The following is a 16,267-nucleotide window of genomic DNA, read 5'->3' on the forward strand; positions in this document are numbered from 1 at the left end:
AATATGCCTGACTGAACCTTTAAGAGATGATAGAATTGTACATGATTATCCCTTTATTCCTTGACAGCTGATGACTCCCCATAGCATGGGAATGTTATGCTAAAGAAAAAAATGAACCAAAAAGAACTGACAGGTAACTTATAAATAATAAAAAAGAAATTGTCAGTGTCAATGATTTTAAACCTGATTGCAGGAAATACAGCTATATGCTTTCCTTCTTCCTCAGAGCAGCAATTTAAGGAAATCAATTCCAGGTGATGTACAGCAGAGAATGAGAAAAGAGAAGGCACCTCCATACACAGAACCATCTGTTCTGCAGCCGAGGTCAGCTACAAGCACCCATACACCTGCAGCAGTAAGTGCAGTACCTGCTTCTGACCTCCAGGAAACTATAGACCTATATTACAACATTGCTCTGCCTACTAGTGACAGTATACTGGATGTTCATTCCTGAGTTAAAGGAGAAATAGATTCTAGATTTCATGCTCCAATCATGGGAGCAAGTCTGTGCTATCTGAATACTCCCACTCGAATGGATAGAGAAGTCTCTGGTTTGCGTCCACTGGGGCGAACCTTTGGATTGCAATTAGATGGTGCACTGTAAGAAACAGAAATTGTAGTTACATATAACAGTTTGAATAAAATACCATCCTTTATGTTTAGAAATGTACGTTGGCCAGAGGCTCTAAGAAAACTGCTGCGCAACTCAACTGCTGAACATGTCATGTTTTACAATTTCTTTAAAACTGAACTCCCGGTCTGAAAAAACATTTCACCATTCGTCTGAACACAAAAGCAGGTCCTCAACAGTGCAGCAAATATTAATGCGCCCAAATGCGGCAGATTACTATCAAATAGGCCAGATAGTTGTATGTCTGTGCCAGATGAAGACTGCTGGGAAATCTGTGCATTACCTCATCTGACTGCTGAGCTGAGCATGGTGTGCAGTTGCTTTGTAAAGGCACTGCTGCATAATGGGTATGGAACCAAAAACAAAATCCATGTACAGTGTGCAGCAGAGCACACTGGAGTAGTAAATAGTAACATACAAGTGTACAGTCAGTGTATGGATATTCCTTTTTATCTACATGCACTTTTTTCTGCTAAATATGTTTAACCAGTTAACCGCTTATGCTAGTCCTATATTCTACATCCGTGGTTCCCCACTGGTGGGTCGCAATCCCATGTTTAGTGGGTGACCGCTTGTCTTCTACTGTGCTAGGTGAGGAGCTCCACAGCCTCCTCATAGAGCAGCACTGTCAGTTCTCACGCCGAGCAGCCATTCAAAATACGCTGCCCAGCGACGAGTGTCAGCTGTGCTGGGGGTGTGGACACGAGGGAGCTCCATCCATACCAACCTTACTTATGGACTAACTTATTGATTTAGTATTTTATTGTTTTCATGGATTCACCTGTAGATTAAGTGATTTCTAAAATGTAGTTAGCAGTTTTATTCTGATAGGTGTTTATTTTTGGTTTTTCTTAGAACTTTTAGGATTATATTTCATTTGTTTGACTAGCTTTTTGATGAATCCTTAGTTGCGTAGAGCTAAATCGTTGCGCAAAACATTGTTTATACATAAAACAAGACGGTATCGATTGTATTGAACAGATATCACAATTTTAATAATTAATGTACAATGGGGAATGTTATTTTTGCATAGCTGTATATACTATACCGTTTTAATTCATTACCTATTTTTCTTGCTTTCTGCACATTGTCTTTGTTTTTCCTTTGCTATATAATCATTCTCTGAGCTAAAGTCTATCTTGTCATCCAGCAGAAGGTTCTGAAAAATAAAGTGGAGTTAATTTTTTTATATAAAAAACATGTCACTGCTTCCTTTCCACTTTTCAATTTATAATCCTAACCTCTAAGCACAATAAAGTACATCACAAAGCAATCGGGAATGAAGAATGAATCAGGAAATGTTAAAAACCTGTGCAGTTTATGTTTGGCATCTGTGTTCCATTAAAAAGATTTCCTATAGTCACAACAGGAAATCAAAGGTAATCTTTCCAAAGTGAAGTAGATGCCCTCTTAATCATTTTAACATGTGTTCGCATGGGAAGATTTTCCTTTTGCTCGTGTGACAACTCAAAATGTATTCTTTTCCCTCACTTTCAGTGACAGTGATTAACAGATCAAAAAGAGAGGGTCATTCTCCATAATGGGCCCACAAATAGTTGTTATAACCCCTTATCACCAAAACGGAAAAAAAAACAAAAATAATGTTTTGCTTTAGATACACTTGAAAGTGTACTTCCACCTTTACAGCCAAATTTGGATAACAACTTTTTTTTATAGCTGTTACAGGTTTCCATTTACATAGCATAACTTCAATACAAATTAAAAAATGCTGCTTATATATTACTTGCTCTTTCCTGCTTTTCCCTAAACTGAATTTTCCTCTGGGTGGGGAAGTAATGTTTAACCTAACTATCCCCATCTACACTGTTCTGGCAGATCTCATTATCAGTTGTAAACTAGATTTGAGTACTGTCTGTTCCAAGGAAGGTTAAAGATCTAAAAGCATTGTATGTCAATGAGAGGAAGCTCAGTGTCCCTAGTCTTTTCTATGGGGACATTCAGAGTTTCCTGTCACTTTGAAATTGTACAGAGAAGCTCCAAAGATCTGCTACACAGATACATCTAAAAAGGTAAGATACAGTTTATTTTATTTAAGCATATAAGATATAGTTTAAAAAAAATGTTTTTTAGGTATGCTGCGTGAATAGATTCACATAACATATAGTGGGGTTTTCTCCAATTTGTCTGCAAAAGTAGAATTACACTTTCCAACCTTAAAACATGTATATAGGATGTGGCTAAAATGCCCTACATCACTGCAAAAGGACTCAGATGTGTGAATGTAGGCAAAGATTTCCATAATTCTACATAGATATAGACTTATCAAACATGCTCCTCACTTCTACCCTCTAAACCAGGGGTGGCAAACACAAGGCCCGCGGGCCGAATCCGGCCCGCCGGACCTTGTAATGTGGCCCGCACAGCGCAGGGGTGTGGAATTCGTATCGCCCGACGCCCGGGACATGTAGTTACTCTAAACCATGGAAAGACAGAACTCTGGCCCCCCCAGCTGTGGTGAAACTAAAAATCCCATCATGCATCTGCCTCTGGGAATCATGCCTGTGGCTGTTAGCATCTTGCAATGCTTAATGGGATTTGTAGATTCAACACAGCTGGAGGGCCAGAGTTTGCCTACCCCTGCTTTAAACGCTCAGTTCAACTTCCCAAGTTAACCTTTAGAGCACATTCACACCACCCGGGTCCACTGTGCTGCTTTTAGAGTACATGTGCTGTGTTGAGGCAGCCAATTCATTTGAATGCCTCACAAGGAACTAAAAATCAGGCATGCACTATCTTCTCCAGCACAGCCCAAGGTAGTGCATTACCACGCATTGTAGTGCACTGCAATGCATGTGTGTTAGAACAACGTGTTGACATGGCATTGAGAATGAATGCTCCAAATCGCACAAACGCATGTTACCTATGCACGTTAGCAATGCACTAGTTAGAATGGGCCTGTAATTTCTATCTCAATCTAAACTTTAAACATAATGCTGTGAAACTCTATAGATGTATTAAGGGTGCCAATAAATCTTCCAAGCAGGTTGGACAAGCCAACTGTGCTCAGAAACCCCAGGTACACATGAAGAAGAAGAATTCTATACTTCTAAACCCATTAGATTTGTTTCCCCATTTAAGCCCCTAATCTCACTCCTATCTAAACATATAATCGATATCCCACATAAAAATCATGTCTACTGGTGCCCACACACAATAATCCAATTGTATCTACAAACAAAGAAACTGCTCTGTGATTTTCTTTTTTATACTTGCTTTTAATCTATTTATGGTTTTAAATATCTATTCCCTATTTTACTGTTCAGGTTAATACAAGAACGAAGTGATATGACAGACTGAAAAATGTTTAGATTGTTTGTCATGGGGCTGCATGTGTGGTATTATCTGGTCTTTATTTTGCTTTAACCAGTTGACATCCGCGGTGTTAAACCCCCTTCCCATCCAGGCCATTTTTCAGTATTCAGCGCTGCGGTACTTTGACATTTATTCCGTCATGCAGCGCTGTACTGAAATGAATTTTATATAATAAAAAAAAAAAATCAACCAAAATTAAACTTTTAGAAACATAATGTAACAGCAATAGGTTGTAACTAGAATTTCAATCAAATTGACAAAAATATTGAATTAATGGGTGGCACCATTTAAACAAACCTATTGAAAAGACAACAGGAAACTTCTATCATTTCTAGAGTAAAAAACAAACAAAAATAAAACTTGTTTTACGAGCACTACCTTCCCCATTCCAGACATTACTCACTTTTACACCAATGATATCTCCATCCTTCAAACAATATGGGGCCCCCTGCAGGCTCTCGGCTTTCTTTTTCTTCTTCTTTTTGGAAACATGTTGAGTCTAATGTGAAACAATAATGAACAATTTCAGATAAACAATATCAGTTCTAATCTGTGTATTCTGGTTTGTGGATACTTTTTAGTGGGACATGTTACTCTTACTCATAAGATTCCCAATATGCCTGAATTCTAAGAATACATTTATATAGACACATTGTGAAACATTATACTTTTCGTTGTTAATTAACTTATTAAATGTTTATTGTGATTTTTTTCCAAAGCATAAACAATACAAAGACAGTGGTGGTTTACAGCAAGACAAGCGGTGTAAGCTCAAGACTTAATAATAATCCTGGGCCTTCAGGCGCACGCCTCGCCGCGGCGGCCGGGTGAAGGCTTCCGGCGTCCAAAGGCGCGTGATGGTGCCGGTTTTCTGGGTCGCAGCGGACCGGCGGTACTTCTGTTTCCTCCCCATGCTTTAGGGATGAGATGGCTGATCGAGGCGTACTTCGAGAAGATGGGTAACGGCAAGATTGCTCGGGGTGAGAGACGGAGCTCTGGCTAGGCACGTCTACTCGCCGCCATGCGCAAACCACGCCCCCATACTTTTCGTTGTTAATGTATACATCAGTTTAAAGTACTAAATGATATGTGAAAACCTCACCCAGCTGGAAATTGGGAGCCATTCGTGTTTCTCTGGAAAGTATTTTGCAATCTCCACTTTGTCTGTTGGTAGTGAACAGTGGGTGGCGATTTTCTGACGAAGAGACGAGGCTGTACATCCATGAGAGATATTCCATGCAATGTCCAATGGGGGGAAATAGCGATATTCTCCTGGCACAGAAAGCTGGACTCTTAGGAGCAGATCCTGGGGGCTAACGAAACATAAAGGAAGTTATACTGAAACAAAATCATACATTATTCAAAAATAGGGCACCATTCAATCTTAACATCTGTCAGTGCATTCCATAGATACAAGTAGACTGCTGTAAATGTATTCGGTGCATATTAGCCACAGTTACAGGTACTGTATATGAGAAACATAATAGCTATGTGAACAAGTGTTTCATATAGGTTATTTTGTGCACCTTTAATTCCTACTAGGGATGCACCAATATTGAAACCGGTACAGATACTGGGCAATTTCACGAATACTCGTAAAAATGCTCCGATACGAAAACGCTGATACCGCTGCTCAAAATTTTTAAACACTAGCAGCTGCCGTAAGGTCTTACGCTTGCTGGGGACCTCACGGCGCTGTACATCTACTCCTCCTTCCTGCGAATCCCTGCCGCCGGACCCCTGGTGAGATGCCGCACAGCCCTCCTAAGACCACGGACAGCCCTAGTGAGACACCACACAGCCCACCAGAGAGCCTGCACAGTCCATCTGAGAGCCCACACAGCCCACCCTGAAACCCAGTTAGATCTGCAGTTAGATCCTGCCAATAGTGGTTGATTATACGGGTGTCATTCCCAGTGCAGCTGAGCCCGGACAGCCCTGTTGAGATTGCCTTAACATAGATAAATTGTAAAAAAAGGGAAAGTAGCGCTGAATAACTATTTTCTGGTGGAGTGGATTAGTGCCAAATTGTATTTGTCATTTATCTTCTAGCAGTTCTCTTATTAACCTTACATAACGATTGAAATGAGCCGATATTGTGACATGTAAAGAAATAGAGGTTTTGGTTTTTTTTAACTTTCTTAACAAGACTAAAAAAGTGTAACTCCACTTTTGTTGAGAAAAAAAAAACAACCCCCCTGGGGATATCAATGTACCTTGCAAGGTTTTTGACAAACCTTGCTGCAGATTCCTACCTTTTGCTGTTCTGAAGAAATAGTTTGTTTCACCATGTCCTTTCTAGACAGATTTCTGAAAGGGAGGGTCTGTGTTTGTTATAACCACCTGGTGCACGTTTACTGTTCTAATGGGGAAAGTTGTAGTCTATACATCCCTTCAGAAACAGGTAATCCTTAGGGATTATTTCACCAAAAATTAAATTTCTACTGCATAGGATGCCTAAAATGTGACTTGTATCTTAGTGCAGATATCAGAAAAAATGAATGAGCCAAATAGGGGAGAGTACCCGTACTAAATTTTGTAACAGTTTTAAAAAATAAATAGTGGCTTCAGATTGAGAAGGAAAGCTAATTTTGAATAACTTAAAAATTACAAAATGGCTACAGACTGTTTAATTAAATAACCTCAGTGCTCGTTCTAAATAAAGCACTTGAAAGAAGCACTGGAAAGAAGGAAAATAAGATATTCCCGTTACATACACACAAGACTCACCCTAGACGCTCCTCTGCCTGCAGAGGCTCCACACACAGTGTTGTCCTGATTCCCAATTTGTAGTCACTAGCCAGAGAAAAAAGGCTTTAAATTCTAGAATCATACAGTGGACTGCTAAAGCTATTCAGAGACCATTTCCACTATAATAATGATAAACATTGGGCATTTTTAACAATTTAAAGTTCATTTCCACCTTTGTAAGTGATTAGCATTTATTGTGGTAACAAAGGTTTATTGTGGTAACAAAGAGGTGCAGTGATGATGTATATGTGTGCACATTTTCATGACTCACATAGCAGCCTTTTTTAATTTATTACTTTTTTTTTTTCTTAGGCCTGAAGCCAACAAATTCAAAATTTTCTCCACAGGAAACTCAGTGTGACACTGGGGTCAGATTGTAAAGCAGGCTGTATACAGGTGCCCCTCTCCCTGTGATTCTGTGTAACATGATCAGTAAACACCAGCTCTGCCTTTGCACACAATACCCTGTCTGGGGGGATGAGGGGAGGGGGGGGCGGTGAGGTTGTAATATACACAGATTGCTTGAAAAACACAGAGGCAGCCATTTCCATGAGGGTAGAAAGAGGAAAGCTAACAAGAAACGCAAGTTTCTGTGTCCATGTACAGCAACTGAATATGGACACAGAAACTTGATCTGATTTTATTGTTGACTCTCCTGTCATTAACTTTTATCCTCTTCGAGCCGAAAGGTTGATTAAGGCTGGGCTGGAAGGCTTATTCCCTTCATTAGCTAGGTGCTTATAACAGACATTTGTGTAACTGCCAAACAAGAAGTTTACCCACATTCTATAGCCCAGAGAGTCTGTTTTCAGCACTAAGCTGTGATAGGAGATGCAATAACCTCCATGGAATCTTACAGCTCCTAACAGACCAAATTTCTCCTGAGACTTAAGCCTACAGCTTAAATCACAGAATACACAGCCCAGTGTCGTAGTGGTTAGCGCTTCTGCCTTACAGCACTGGGGGTGCCTGGTTCAAATGAAAACCTTAAACTTTAGTTCAGTACTGTAAAGTACTTCCAGAACACTATGCGAACAGCCAGATAATTTTACACAGCAGAATACATTGTTCTAGGTAGCTTGTGTGCCTGATTGAAGTACATCTTTAAAAAGGCTCTTAGGCTCACAATTGCAATCTTTAGCATTTATTAAAAGCATACCAACTGGCATGCACCTTTTACTATACTGAAACATTCTTAAACTAAATCGAATATACACAGCAATACAACATGCTTGCCTCTGGCAGAAAAATACTCCTGCTTGGACATTTTACATTTTTTTGTTTACTTGTGTATACTGATTATAATATATATGTAGCAATATAAATGGGTAAGCCAAATACAAGCATATGCACATTTGTTTATATATGGTGACAAGATTCAGTATAAATTAAGCGATAACCAAGCAGCACCTGATTCGCAAGTGGTTTAAGCGCAATACTTTTGCCAACCGTTTATTTTCTAAGGTCCATATACGGAGGAAATCAGGAGAAGGAATTCCAAGGGCATCAAAAAGCGGTAGCGTCATAACCTGCATGCAGAGAACAAAAGGCAAGTACATTGCCATGATTACACACAATTTATACTCCATAAGCATAAGGAAACAATAAGTGTGGGAAATCCAATGCAGCATAATGTAAAAACACACAAAAGAACCCAAGTAGTGGTCTTATACACAAACCTGCAGTTTAAGCTCTTGAAGAGAAGCCTCTTTGCATATCTCTATGTGACCCACGAAGGAATAATCAGAGTCATGTTGTTCATGAGAAGAAGCATCTATCAAAGAGAGAGAGATGTAAATGGGAAGGAACACAATGCTGAGATTCATTGATCTGATAAGCAATGTGGATTGTGGGACTATAACACATAATTAAAGCGGGCCATACAATGTCTGAATACGCACAGTGGGTGCTCCTTTTGGCACCTTTCCATTTAGCACCCTTTGATCAGAAAATTAAAGAAGCTGGATGGAAAATCTTGGGGTGAACAGTGATGGCAGCCAATAAGTTGCCACCACTATTTGGGTATTCTGACAGCGGCACACTCGTAGCTGTCTACAAAGGACACAGCATGAGATTTGTCCATCCAGTGTTTAGCACGGATGGAGGAATATGTAATATTTCTTTAATTTAACCCACAGGCTGACCCCAAAATATTTTTAAGCACATGCTCATCTTTTCATCTCAGACATATCTGCTGTTGTTTATTCCCCCTGCTACTTTTTTTCCACTACTTTGCACTACCTTTTTAACTGCAGCGCTGCATTGCACGGCTGCTGCGAAGGGTGTTGGGGTGCCATTCAAATAAAGCAATGCAATGCACCTAGTGCATGGTAACACACGCTAGATGTGCTGTGCTATTGCTTGTGTGTTAATCGCACTGTATTTTGTGTGATTAACACAACGCTATGATGAACTGGCCCTAAATCACATTGATTATTGCTTTCAATCATGCACAGTGCTGTTTACATTAGATTCAGGCATGGAGTAGTACACTCAGGAAAATACAAGGTTTAGCTCCACCCACAAAATAGGAGTATCATAGAAAACTATAGCTACAGAAGCAAAAAAGGAAACAAAAGAAATATAATGTTACGTATATAGGTAAGTGAAGAAGAATATCAAAACATGTTAGCTGTAGTTTCTCTTTAGTGGCTCATTCATACCAGATTTTTTTTCTAATGCAATGCTGAATTTTTCAATACAAGCACATGCATGAAGATAAAAAAAAACACTGTTACTGATACAGCCTGTTCACACTGATGTGTGTTGCAAAACAAAGACATGTAGCTGGCTTTTGGGTACGCTAACCTTTTTTTACTCAAGTCATTTGGAATGGACACTTCTAAAAACTCAAAAGGCATCCAAAACACATCAGTGCATTAGGCTCAGTACACAAATGATAAAGATATTTTAGCCAAGTTATTGCAATTGTTAAATCTTTTTGGACAAGCTGAAATAACTGTTTTTTGCAAAAAAAGATCTTTATATTCGTGCTTAGCTTTGTGAACTGAGCCTAATGTACAGGGCTCGAAAATCCACTCGTCTGCGACGAGCAGACAGTGGAGCCCGCCGAGAAGCTTCCCGGGCCGGCCGTTGTAATTACACGGCAGGCCGGGAGCTTTACAGTCAAGCGATCGAGCATCTCGAGAGACGCTCGATCGCTTGTATCAGAAGCTGTCCCTGCCGTTGCCGGTCCCGAGATCCGCTGTACCCGATGCGGCCGGCACCGGCTCTGTGACAGGAGATCAAAGGGAGTTCAGTACACGAACTCCCTTTGATCTCCTCTCAGTCCCCGAATGCAGGAAGTGATGTATATTGCATCACTTCCTGCATTCAGTGTCACTCTCCAGCTAGAGAAGCTGATGAAGCCGATCTCTGCTTTGTCAGCTTCTCTGGAGGTCCCTAGGTGACATTAGGGGTCTCGGAGACCCCTGATGTCTCCCTAAAGAGGACCTGTCATGTAAATTGGCTATCTCATAGGGGGCTTCAATGAGACACTATCAAATTTTTCAAGCCCTGCTAATGTATGTTAATACACACATTCTGATGTAAGCAAGCTAGCAACACCCATCAAGCAAGTCATCAGCAACTTCTGGAATATTCCATCTAATTGTCTCTTACCACCTGTTTGAGATACTTGCAGGGCTGCCAGGCAACTGAAGGCAGAATTCTGTTCTATTTTTGGACAGTACAACCAAAGGGGTAACTTCAGAAATCCCTATAAGAATGACATGAGATATAAATACAAATGTCATTTTTATATTAAAAAATATTTTAAAATGGCAACTGATAATCAAGGGAAATAAATGCCTTGGGCAATGCCAAATACGGACAATTCAGTAAATACCTACCTTGGGTGGAAGTCTTCCCTCCGTTATGACAAATGTGTCTCCAGATCGTATATTTAGATCTTTCAGTGAGGAGTCCTAGAAATATAAAATATATGTGTATGTAGAGACTTGTAAGACAATGAAGGTTAAATAAAACACCAACAGTCAACAAAAGGAAATTCAAAACACAAATAAAGAGCTTATTTGTCATTTTTACAGTCTATTTGACCTTCCTCAAGTCTATGCAGGAATTGGCCAAAATTTGAGCTGTCTATAACCAGCATTAGTCAAACAAGAATGATGTTTTAATCCCTTCTCCATGGAAAGATTTTGGGGCCATGACCAAGGAAGAGGTGACCATTCTATGACAAAAAACCGAGTGAGGGAACCATAAACCCTCCATCTTATACCAAGCACAGGAAGACAACATATAGTACACACTGCTCCACACAAAAATTTGAAGTGATCTTATCCTCAGTCTTAATCTTGGATTATCACACCCAAATTCCTGCACGTATCTATTAAGATGTTTTTATTTTTATGTATATATCTGCAACTGACTCTTCACAATCAGGTGTGCTAATATCTCTGTAAATAAACCATTTCAGATGCACTGATTATAATGATATAGCATTTAACTTATAAAATCTTAAAATGCAAATTCACAACCATACATAGGTAGGAATGCTGTAAAGCGACTCGGAGTTCATTTTCATTTTTTTTCAAATCGGCTAGCCTGTAGAGAAAAAAAAATATTTCTCAATCATCCATTGAGGGACACAACTCTGAAGAATTCTGAGACATAGGGTTATATGCTTCTGCCGCCTGCAGGAGAAATGGATACCAGGCAAAAAAATAAATAAAAAGCCTGTCACTTTAAGGACCTAACCCCTCACACCTGCCAGTTTCACTTCATGTCCTCAGGAGAATGGATGTTTCCTTCTCTTCTGCTTTATTATGTTAGTTTATTTTGTTTCTTCATTGAAGGTTTACTACCAAGAGCGGCTAGTTGATTTATACCGGATATTAGTAAATCCTGGAAGTCTCTCTAGCTAGCCAACAAAACAGAGATTCCTGCCGGATAAGTTAAATCCTGGAAGTTTCTCTAGTTGTCATGAAGTAGGTCATTTTAGGTCTCAGTACTTATGCTTCGTCCTCCGGTGGTCCTCTGTTCCTGTTTTCATAATTTAACGGTCAGGCCAGTATTTACCTGGGGCTTCCTGTTATGTCGGCAACAGGGCCGTGGAGTCATGAGTAAAAAATTTATTTATCCAAGGTTTATAAGGTTGGGTGTTTTCCCTCCTTTTTATTTTACTTTGGTTAAGTGTTTTTAGACTTCTATTTGGCTAAATGCTTTTATGTGATGTTTGATTTTATGTAAATTTTCTGCCATCTCTTTAAGAGGCTGGGACTTCCATTTGAAGATGGACTTGTTTTTATCTTGTTTTTCTCTAGTGCGCATGTGTGAGCATGCGCAATCCATTTTCTTTTGTTTCCTCAGAGCAGTGGATGGTGAAAAGTGGATGGAATGGTTTCTACTCATGTCTCTTATTGGGGAAAACAGCAATATCCTGTTTTCTATGATTACACAGCTATTTTTCAAATAGTCTGCTGTCTGCAGCATGTGGTTGCAGTACTTCAAATTTTTTCTTCACACCAATCGGGGCCATAAGTAGGATTGTGTCTGAATCTATGCGAGACAGAATTGTCAGAACAGGCTGTTATTAGCAGGGTACTCTGTGAACGTGATTTTTTTCCCCCTTTCCTACTCTGTCTTACTACTGGTTTTATTCCAAAACTTGGTGTCACTGATGTTTCTGCTTTTTCCAGTCACAAGTGGCCTGTACATTAAAAGGCCTTTGAGGTGTTGCTATGGTGACCTGTGCTTATTCCACTTATGCATTCCAATTCATAGGTTGGTCACATGGGGGAGCTCTCCTCTTCTTCTGCTCTGCCTTACTGGGAAACAACTGCTCGTTTCCCTCCCCCTTCATTTCCCTGGATACTGATGTAGTTTTCACTCAGTAAGAAGCGGTATCACTTGTGAAAGTGATACAGTGGCCAGACATTAGTGACATCTAGGTGCCTGGGGCACGCACTCTTTCCCTTCTTGATTAGGGAACATAGCACATAGATTCAGCTCATGAATACAATACTCTTAATGTATACTTGTCATAAATATTCCATATCACAAATGCAGTAACTGGGCTATAACAGATTCACTCAACATCAGAAATTAATGGTTGCCTTCTTAACTGAGGCTATGCATTCCTCCTTAACCCCTTCATGACTGAGGCCTTTTTTTCATTTTTTGTACCCATGTTATATTCCACATTTTAGGCCTGAAAATTACTTAAAACCCCCCAACATTATATATTTTCTGAATGCCAAATGGATTCTGCTGTTATTTCTACTACTGCGATGTCTAGTCTAGGTTCACGAAAACATGAGTGCGTCTGCAAGGTTTTTTCCTCTTTATCCTATTTTCCTTCAGACAAGGCAATTAAAAAAAGTCAGCTTCAGCATGAAGGTCTGCTCCCACCTTTTCTAGAACTGGTGGGGGACACCTGACAGAATGTGCGTGGGAGGCTCCAATTTCAGAATATATTTTTAGCTTCCTTCACCTCCTCGGTTCTTTGTGTTCTGGCTTTCCATGTCAAGGGCAGTTCAAGGGCTATTGGATTCGGGCGTTATTATTCCCGTTCCTTTGGCAGAGCGTTATTATTCCCGTTCCTTTGGCAGAATGTTTTCAAGGTTTTTATTCAAACCTGCCTACGGTTCCCACCCCAACAAAAGACTTCGTTCGATTCTGAAATTAAAGCACTCAATGCGTTTGTACATATTTCACAGATTCCGGTTGGAATCCATTCAGAATATTGTCGCCGCTCTTAGACAGGGAGATTTTTGTAGTTTCCATAGACAAAGGATGTGTATCTACACATTCCTGTATTTCCAGCTCATCAACGTTTCCTTCGTTTTGTGATAGGCGACCTTTATTATCTAATTGTGACTCCTCCCGTCGTATTGGGCTTTTAAAAATGTTCTGGGATTCCAATTATTGGATACTCAGATGACCTTTCACTTAAAGAACAGTCTCTTCCTACTATGGAGCTCAAGGTCTAGAGGGTGCTGTGGACATTTAGAGGACTTCGGGTAAATTCTGATCAAGAAGTCGTTCCTAGTTCCATCACATCGCTTGGAGTATTGGTCTTCTGTTGAATACCCTTCAAGCAAAAGTGTTCCTTAAAAAAAACATTGATGTTGCGTGATTGAAGCAACCAAACTGTTCCTCTCATAACCTGCATGAGAATTCTGGGATTGATGGTGTCAACATTTGAAGTGGTACCTTTGCCTCAGATCCATTACAGGACTTTACAGAGGAACATTCTTACAGCATGGGACAAGTCTCCTCCATCGCTGGACAAGATGACAAAATTGAGTTCCCTGGCCAAGATGTCTCTATCGTGGTGGTTGGTTGTCTCCTACGCTAACAGTAGGAAAGTCGTTTTCTTCCTATGTCTAGGAAGATTGTCACGACAGACGCCAGTCTTGTGGGATGGGGCAGTCTCCTGGATCAGATGTCTGTGCAGAGTTGCTGGTCTCCAGAGCAACCAAAGTTTCAGATTTATATGCTGGACTTGAGGGCAATTCGTCAGAGGTTGTTTCAGTAGACCAATCTATCTGGGTGTCCGATTTGGATTCAGTCAATGCTATGGCATACAGCAATCAACAGGAGTGTGTCGACAGCAATGGAAGTACATTCGATCTTGGACTGGGTGGAACTTCAGGTGGCAGGTGGACTTTCTCAGCAGACAACATCTGGATCTGGTTTATGGTCTCTCCATTCAGAGGTGTTTCAACAACTTTGTCACAGCTGGGGAACTTTGATGTGGATCTTTTGGCATTTCATCACAAAAAGAAGGTGGACAGATGTGTACAGACAGAGGGATCCAACGGTAGATATGGTGGATGCCTTAGTAGCTTGATCAGTAGTAGATCAGTACACACTAAGGAATGTTTTTCCTGCTCTGTTACCTCGACTGCTCTGCAGCTCAGAACATAAAGGAATTCCAGTTATTCTCATCGCTCCAGATTGGCTTCACTGGGTGTGGTATGCCGATTTGGTTCATATGTTGGCAGGCGATCCCTGGCTACTTACAGATTGAACAGATCTGTTATCTTAAAGCCAGCGACCAAAAAGCAGGGTAAAAGATTGGGCTCCAACGGCCTGGCTGTTGAAACCCAAGTGTTGAAAGACAAAGGATTTTCAGATTCTGTTATTCTGACTATGCTCGAGGCTTGTAGGTCTTCTACATGTTAGATCTTTTTTAATATACGTGGAAAGGTTTATTTTTGTTGGTGTGAGTTCTTGGAGTTTTCCACACTTGCTCTTCTATATTGTGAATTTTGTCTTTCCTTCAACTTGGGGTAGATCAATGTTTAGCTCTAAGTACTATAAAGGGTCAGACATCTGCCTTGTTGGTCCTTTTTCAACATCCTCTTACTTCTAATTAGAGAGTTACTCATGTAGCTCCCCTTGTTAGGTCTCCTTTTCCTCCATGGACCTTAAACTTGGTTTCATCTATTTACAAAACCTCCTTTTGAACCTATATGAGACATTTGTCTTTGTTATCCAAAAAGTTGCTTTTCTCGTGGCCATTACCTCGCCTAGAAGGGTTTCCAACGTGTCTGCTTTGTCTATTTGGTTCTTAATAGGCACAAGGTTATTTTGAAAGGTTATTTAGTGATTTAGCTGTCATGTCCCCCCCTCAGTTTGGACTGCTTTTAAACATCCCTACATCTCAGAATTCTTCAGAGCTGTGCCCCTCAATGGACAACAGAGAAAACAGGATTTTGTTCTTACCGTAAAATCCTTTTCTCGGAGTCCATTGAGGGACACAGCTGGAAGATGCAAGGGGTTGTGTCATTTCTCCTAGAGGTAACAGCATAACCCTACGTCTAAGAATTTTTCAGAGCTGTGTCCTTCATTGGACTTCGAAAAAAGGATTTTATGGTAAGATCAAAATCCTATTACTTGCATGTGCCACCGTCCAAATGCCCAATCTTCGCTCCGACGGCTGAAAAAAACGTCTGCATTTGATACACTTCATATGCCTGGTGTTCCGTTTTGCGCTGTATTCCACGGTGTGCTACGGTTCCATCCGCTAGCACAGTAGTGATGTCAGAAAATGGAACCACAGAGCACAGAGGGGGGATCCAGGCATTTGATACACCCAGATGTGTGTTGGATCCTGTAGATTTTGTTGTGTACAGAATAGGACACATTTTAAGTTAATACCTCTTCCCTTAGGGGATCTCCAGCTTCATAACACCAGTCCATCTTCCTAAGATGCCACCCCGCTTCAACTGAAAGAGAACACACTCACTTAGACAACAAACATATATAAAGTTACAACCCATGGGCACACAAAAATTGATCTATATTGAAAACGTACAAAATACTAAATATTAAAAGGAGAACTATGGGATCAGGGCTTTTCCCCATAGTTCTCCTAAGGGTCACAGGAGAACACAAACTAGCGTTCTCCCGTGACCCAAAGCTCAGTATACTGCGAGCTAAAGCATTGCTGTCGAGATCCACCCAGCTGCGGGATTGACAGCTGGCTCTGCCTATCCGGAGGCAGAGCCAGCTGTGGCCGCCCCCTCCCCCGTCCGTTCCGCCAGCCAGCCAGCGCTGGAGGATCGGAGAGGGGGGGGGGGG

The 16,267-nt window shown here is 40.6% G+C and overlaps 1 protein-coding gene across 1 annotated transcript in view; it reads right to left on the bottom strand.

Moving 5' to 3' along the window:
• USP40 (ubiquitin specific peptidase 40) overlaps positions 1 to 16,267 on the bottom strand; it is a gene marked incomplete at its 5' end in the record, with an annotated part of 40,462 nt that continues 24,195 nt past the window's right edge. Inside the window, 10 exons of the mRNA XM_018564604.1 lie at positions 1 to 598; positions 1,696 to 1,790; positions 4,368 to 4,463; positions 5,067 to 5,277; positions 6,695 to 6,760; positions 8,126 to 8,244; positions 8,395 to 8,489; positions 10,337 to 10,433; positions 10,567 to 10,641; positions 15,845 to 15,912. Of these exons, the coding sequence (XP_018420106.1) occupies positions 511 to 598; positions 1,696 to 1,790; positions 4,368 to 4,463; positions 5,067 to 5,277; positions 6,695 to 6,760; positions 8,126 to 8,244; positions 8,395 to 8,489; positions 10,337 to 10,433; positions 10,567 to 10,641; positions 15,845 to 15,912 (1,010 nt within the window). The remainder of the gene's footprint in view (positions 599 to 1,695; positions 1,791 to 4,367; positions 4,464 to 5,066; positions 5,278 to 6,694; positions 6,761 to 8,125; positions 8,245 to 8,394; positions 8,490 to 10,336; positions 10,434 to 10,566; positions 10,642 to 15,844; positions 15,913 to 16,267) is intronic.

Source organism: Nanorana parkeri, unplaced genomic scaffold, assembly GCF_000935625.1.
Source record: "Nanorana parkeri isolate BGI_ZX_2015 unplaced genomic scaffold, ASM93562v1 scaffold765, whole genome shotgun sequence".
Taxonomy (NCBI): Eukaryota; Metazoa; Chordata; class Amphibia; order Anura; family Dicroglossidae; genus Nanorana; species Nanorana parkeri.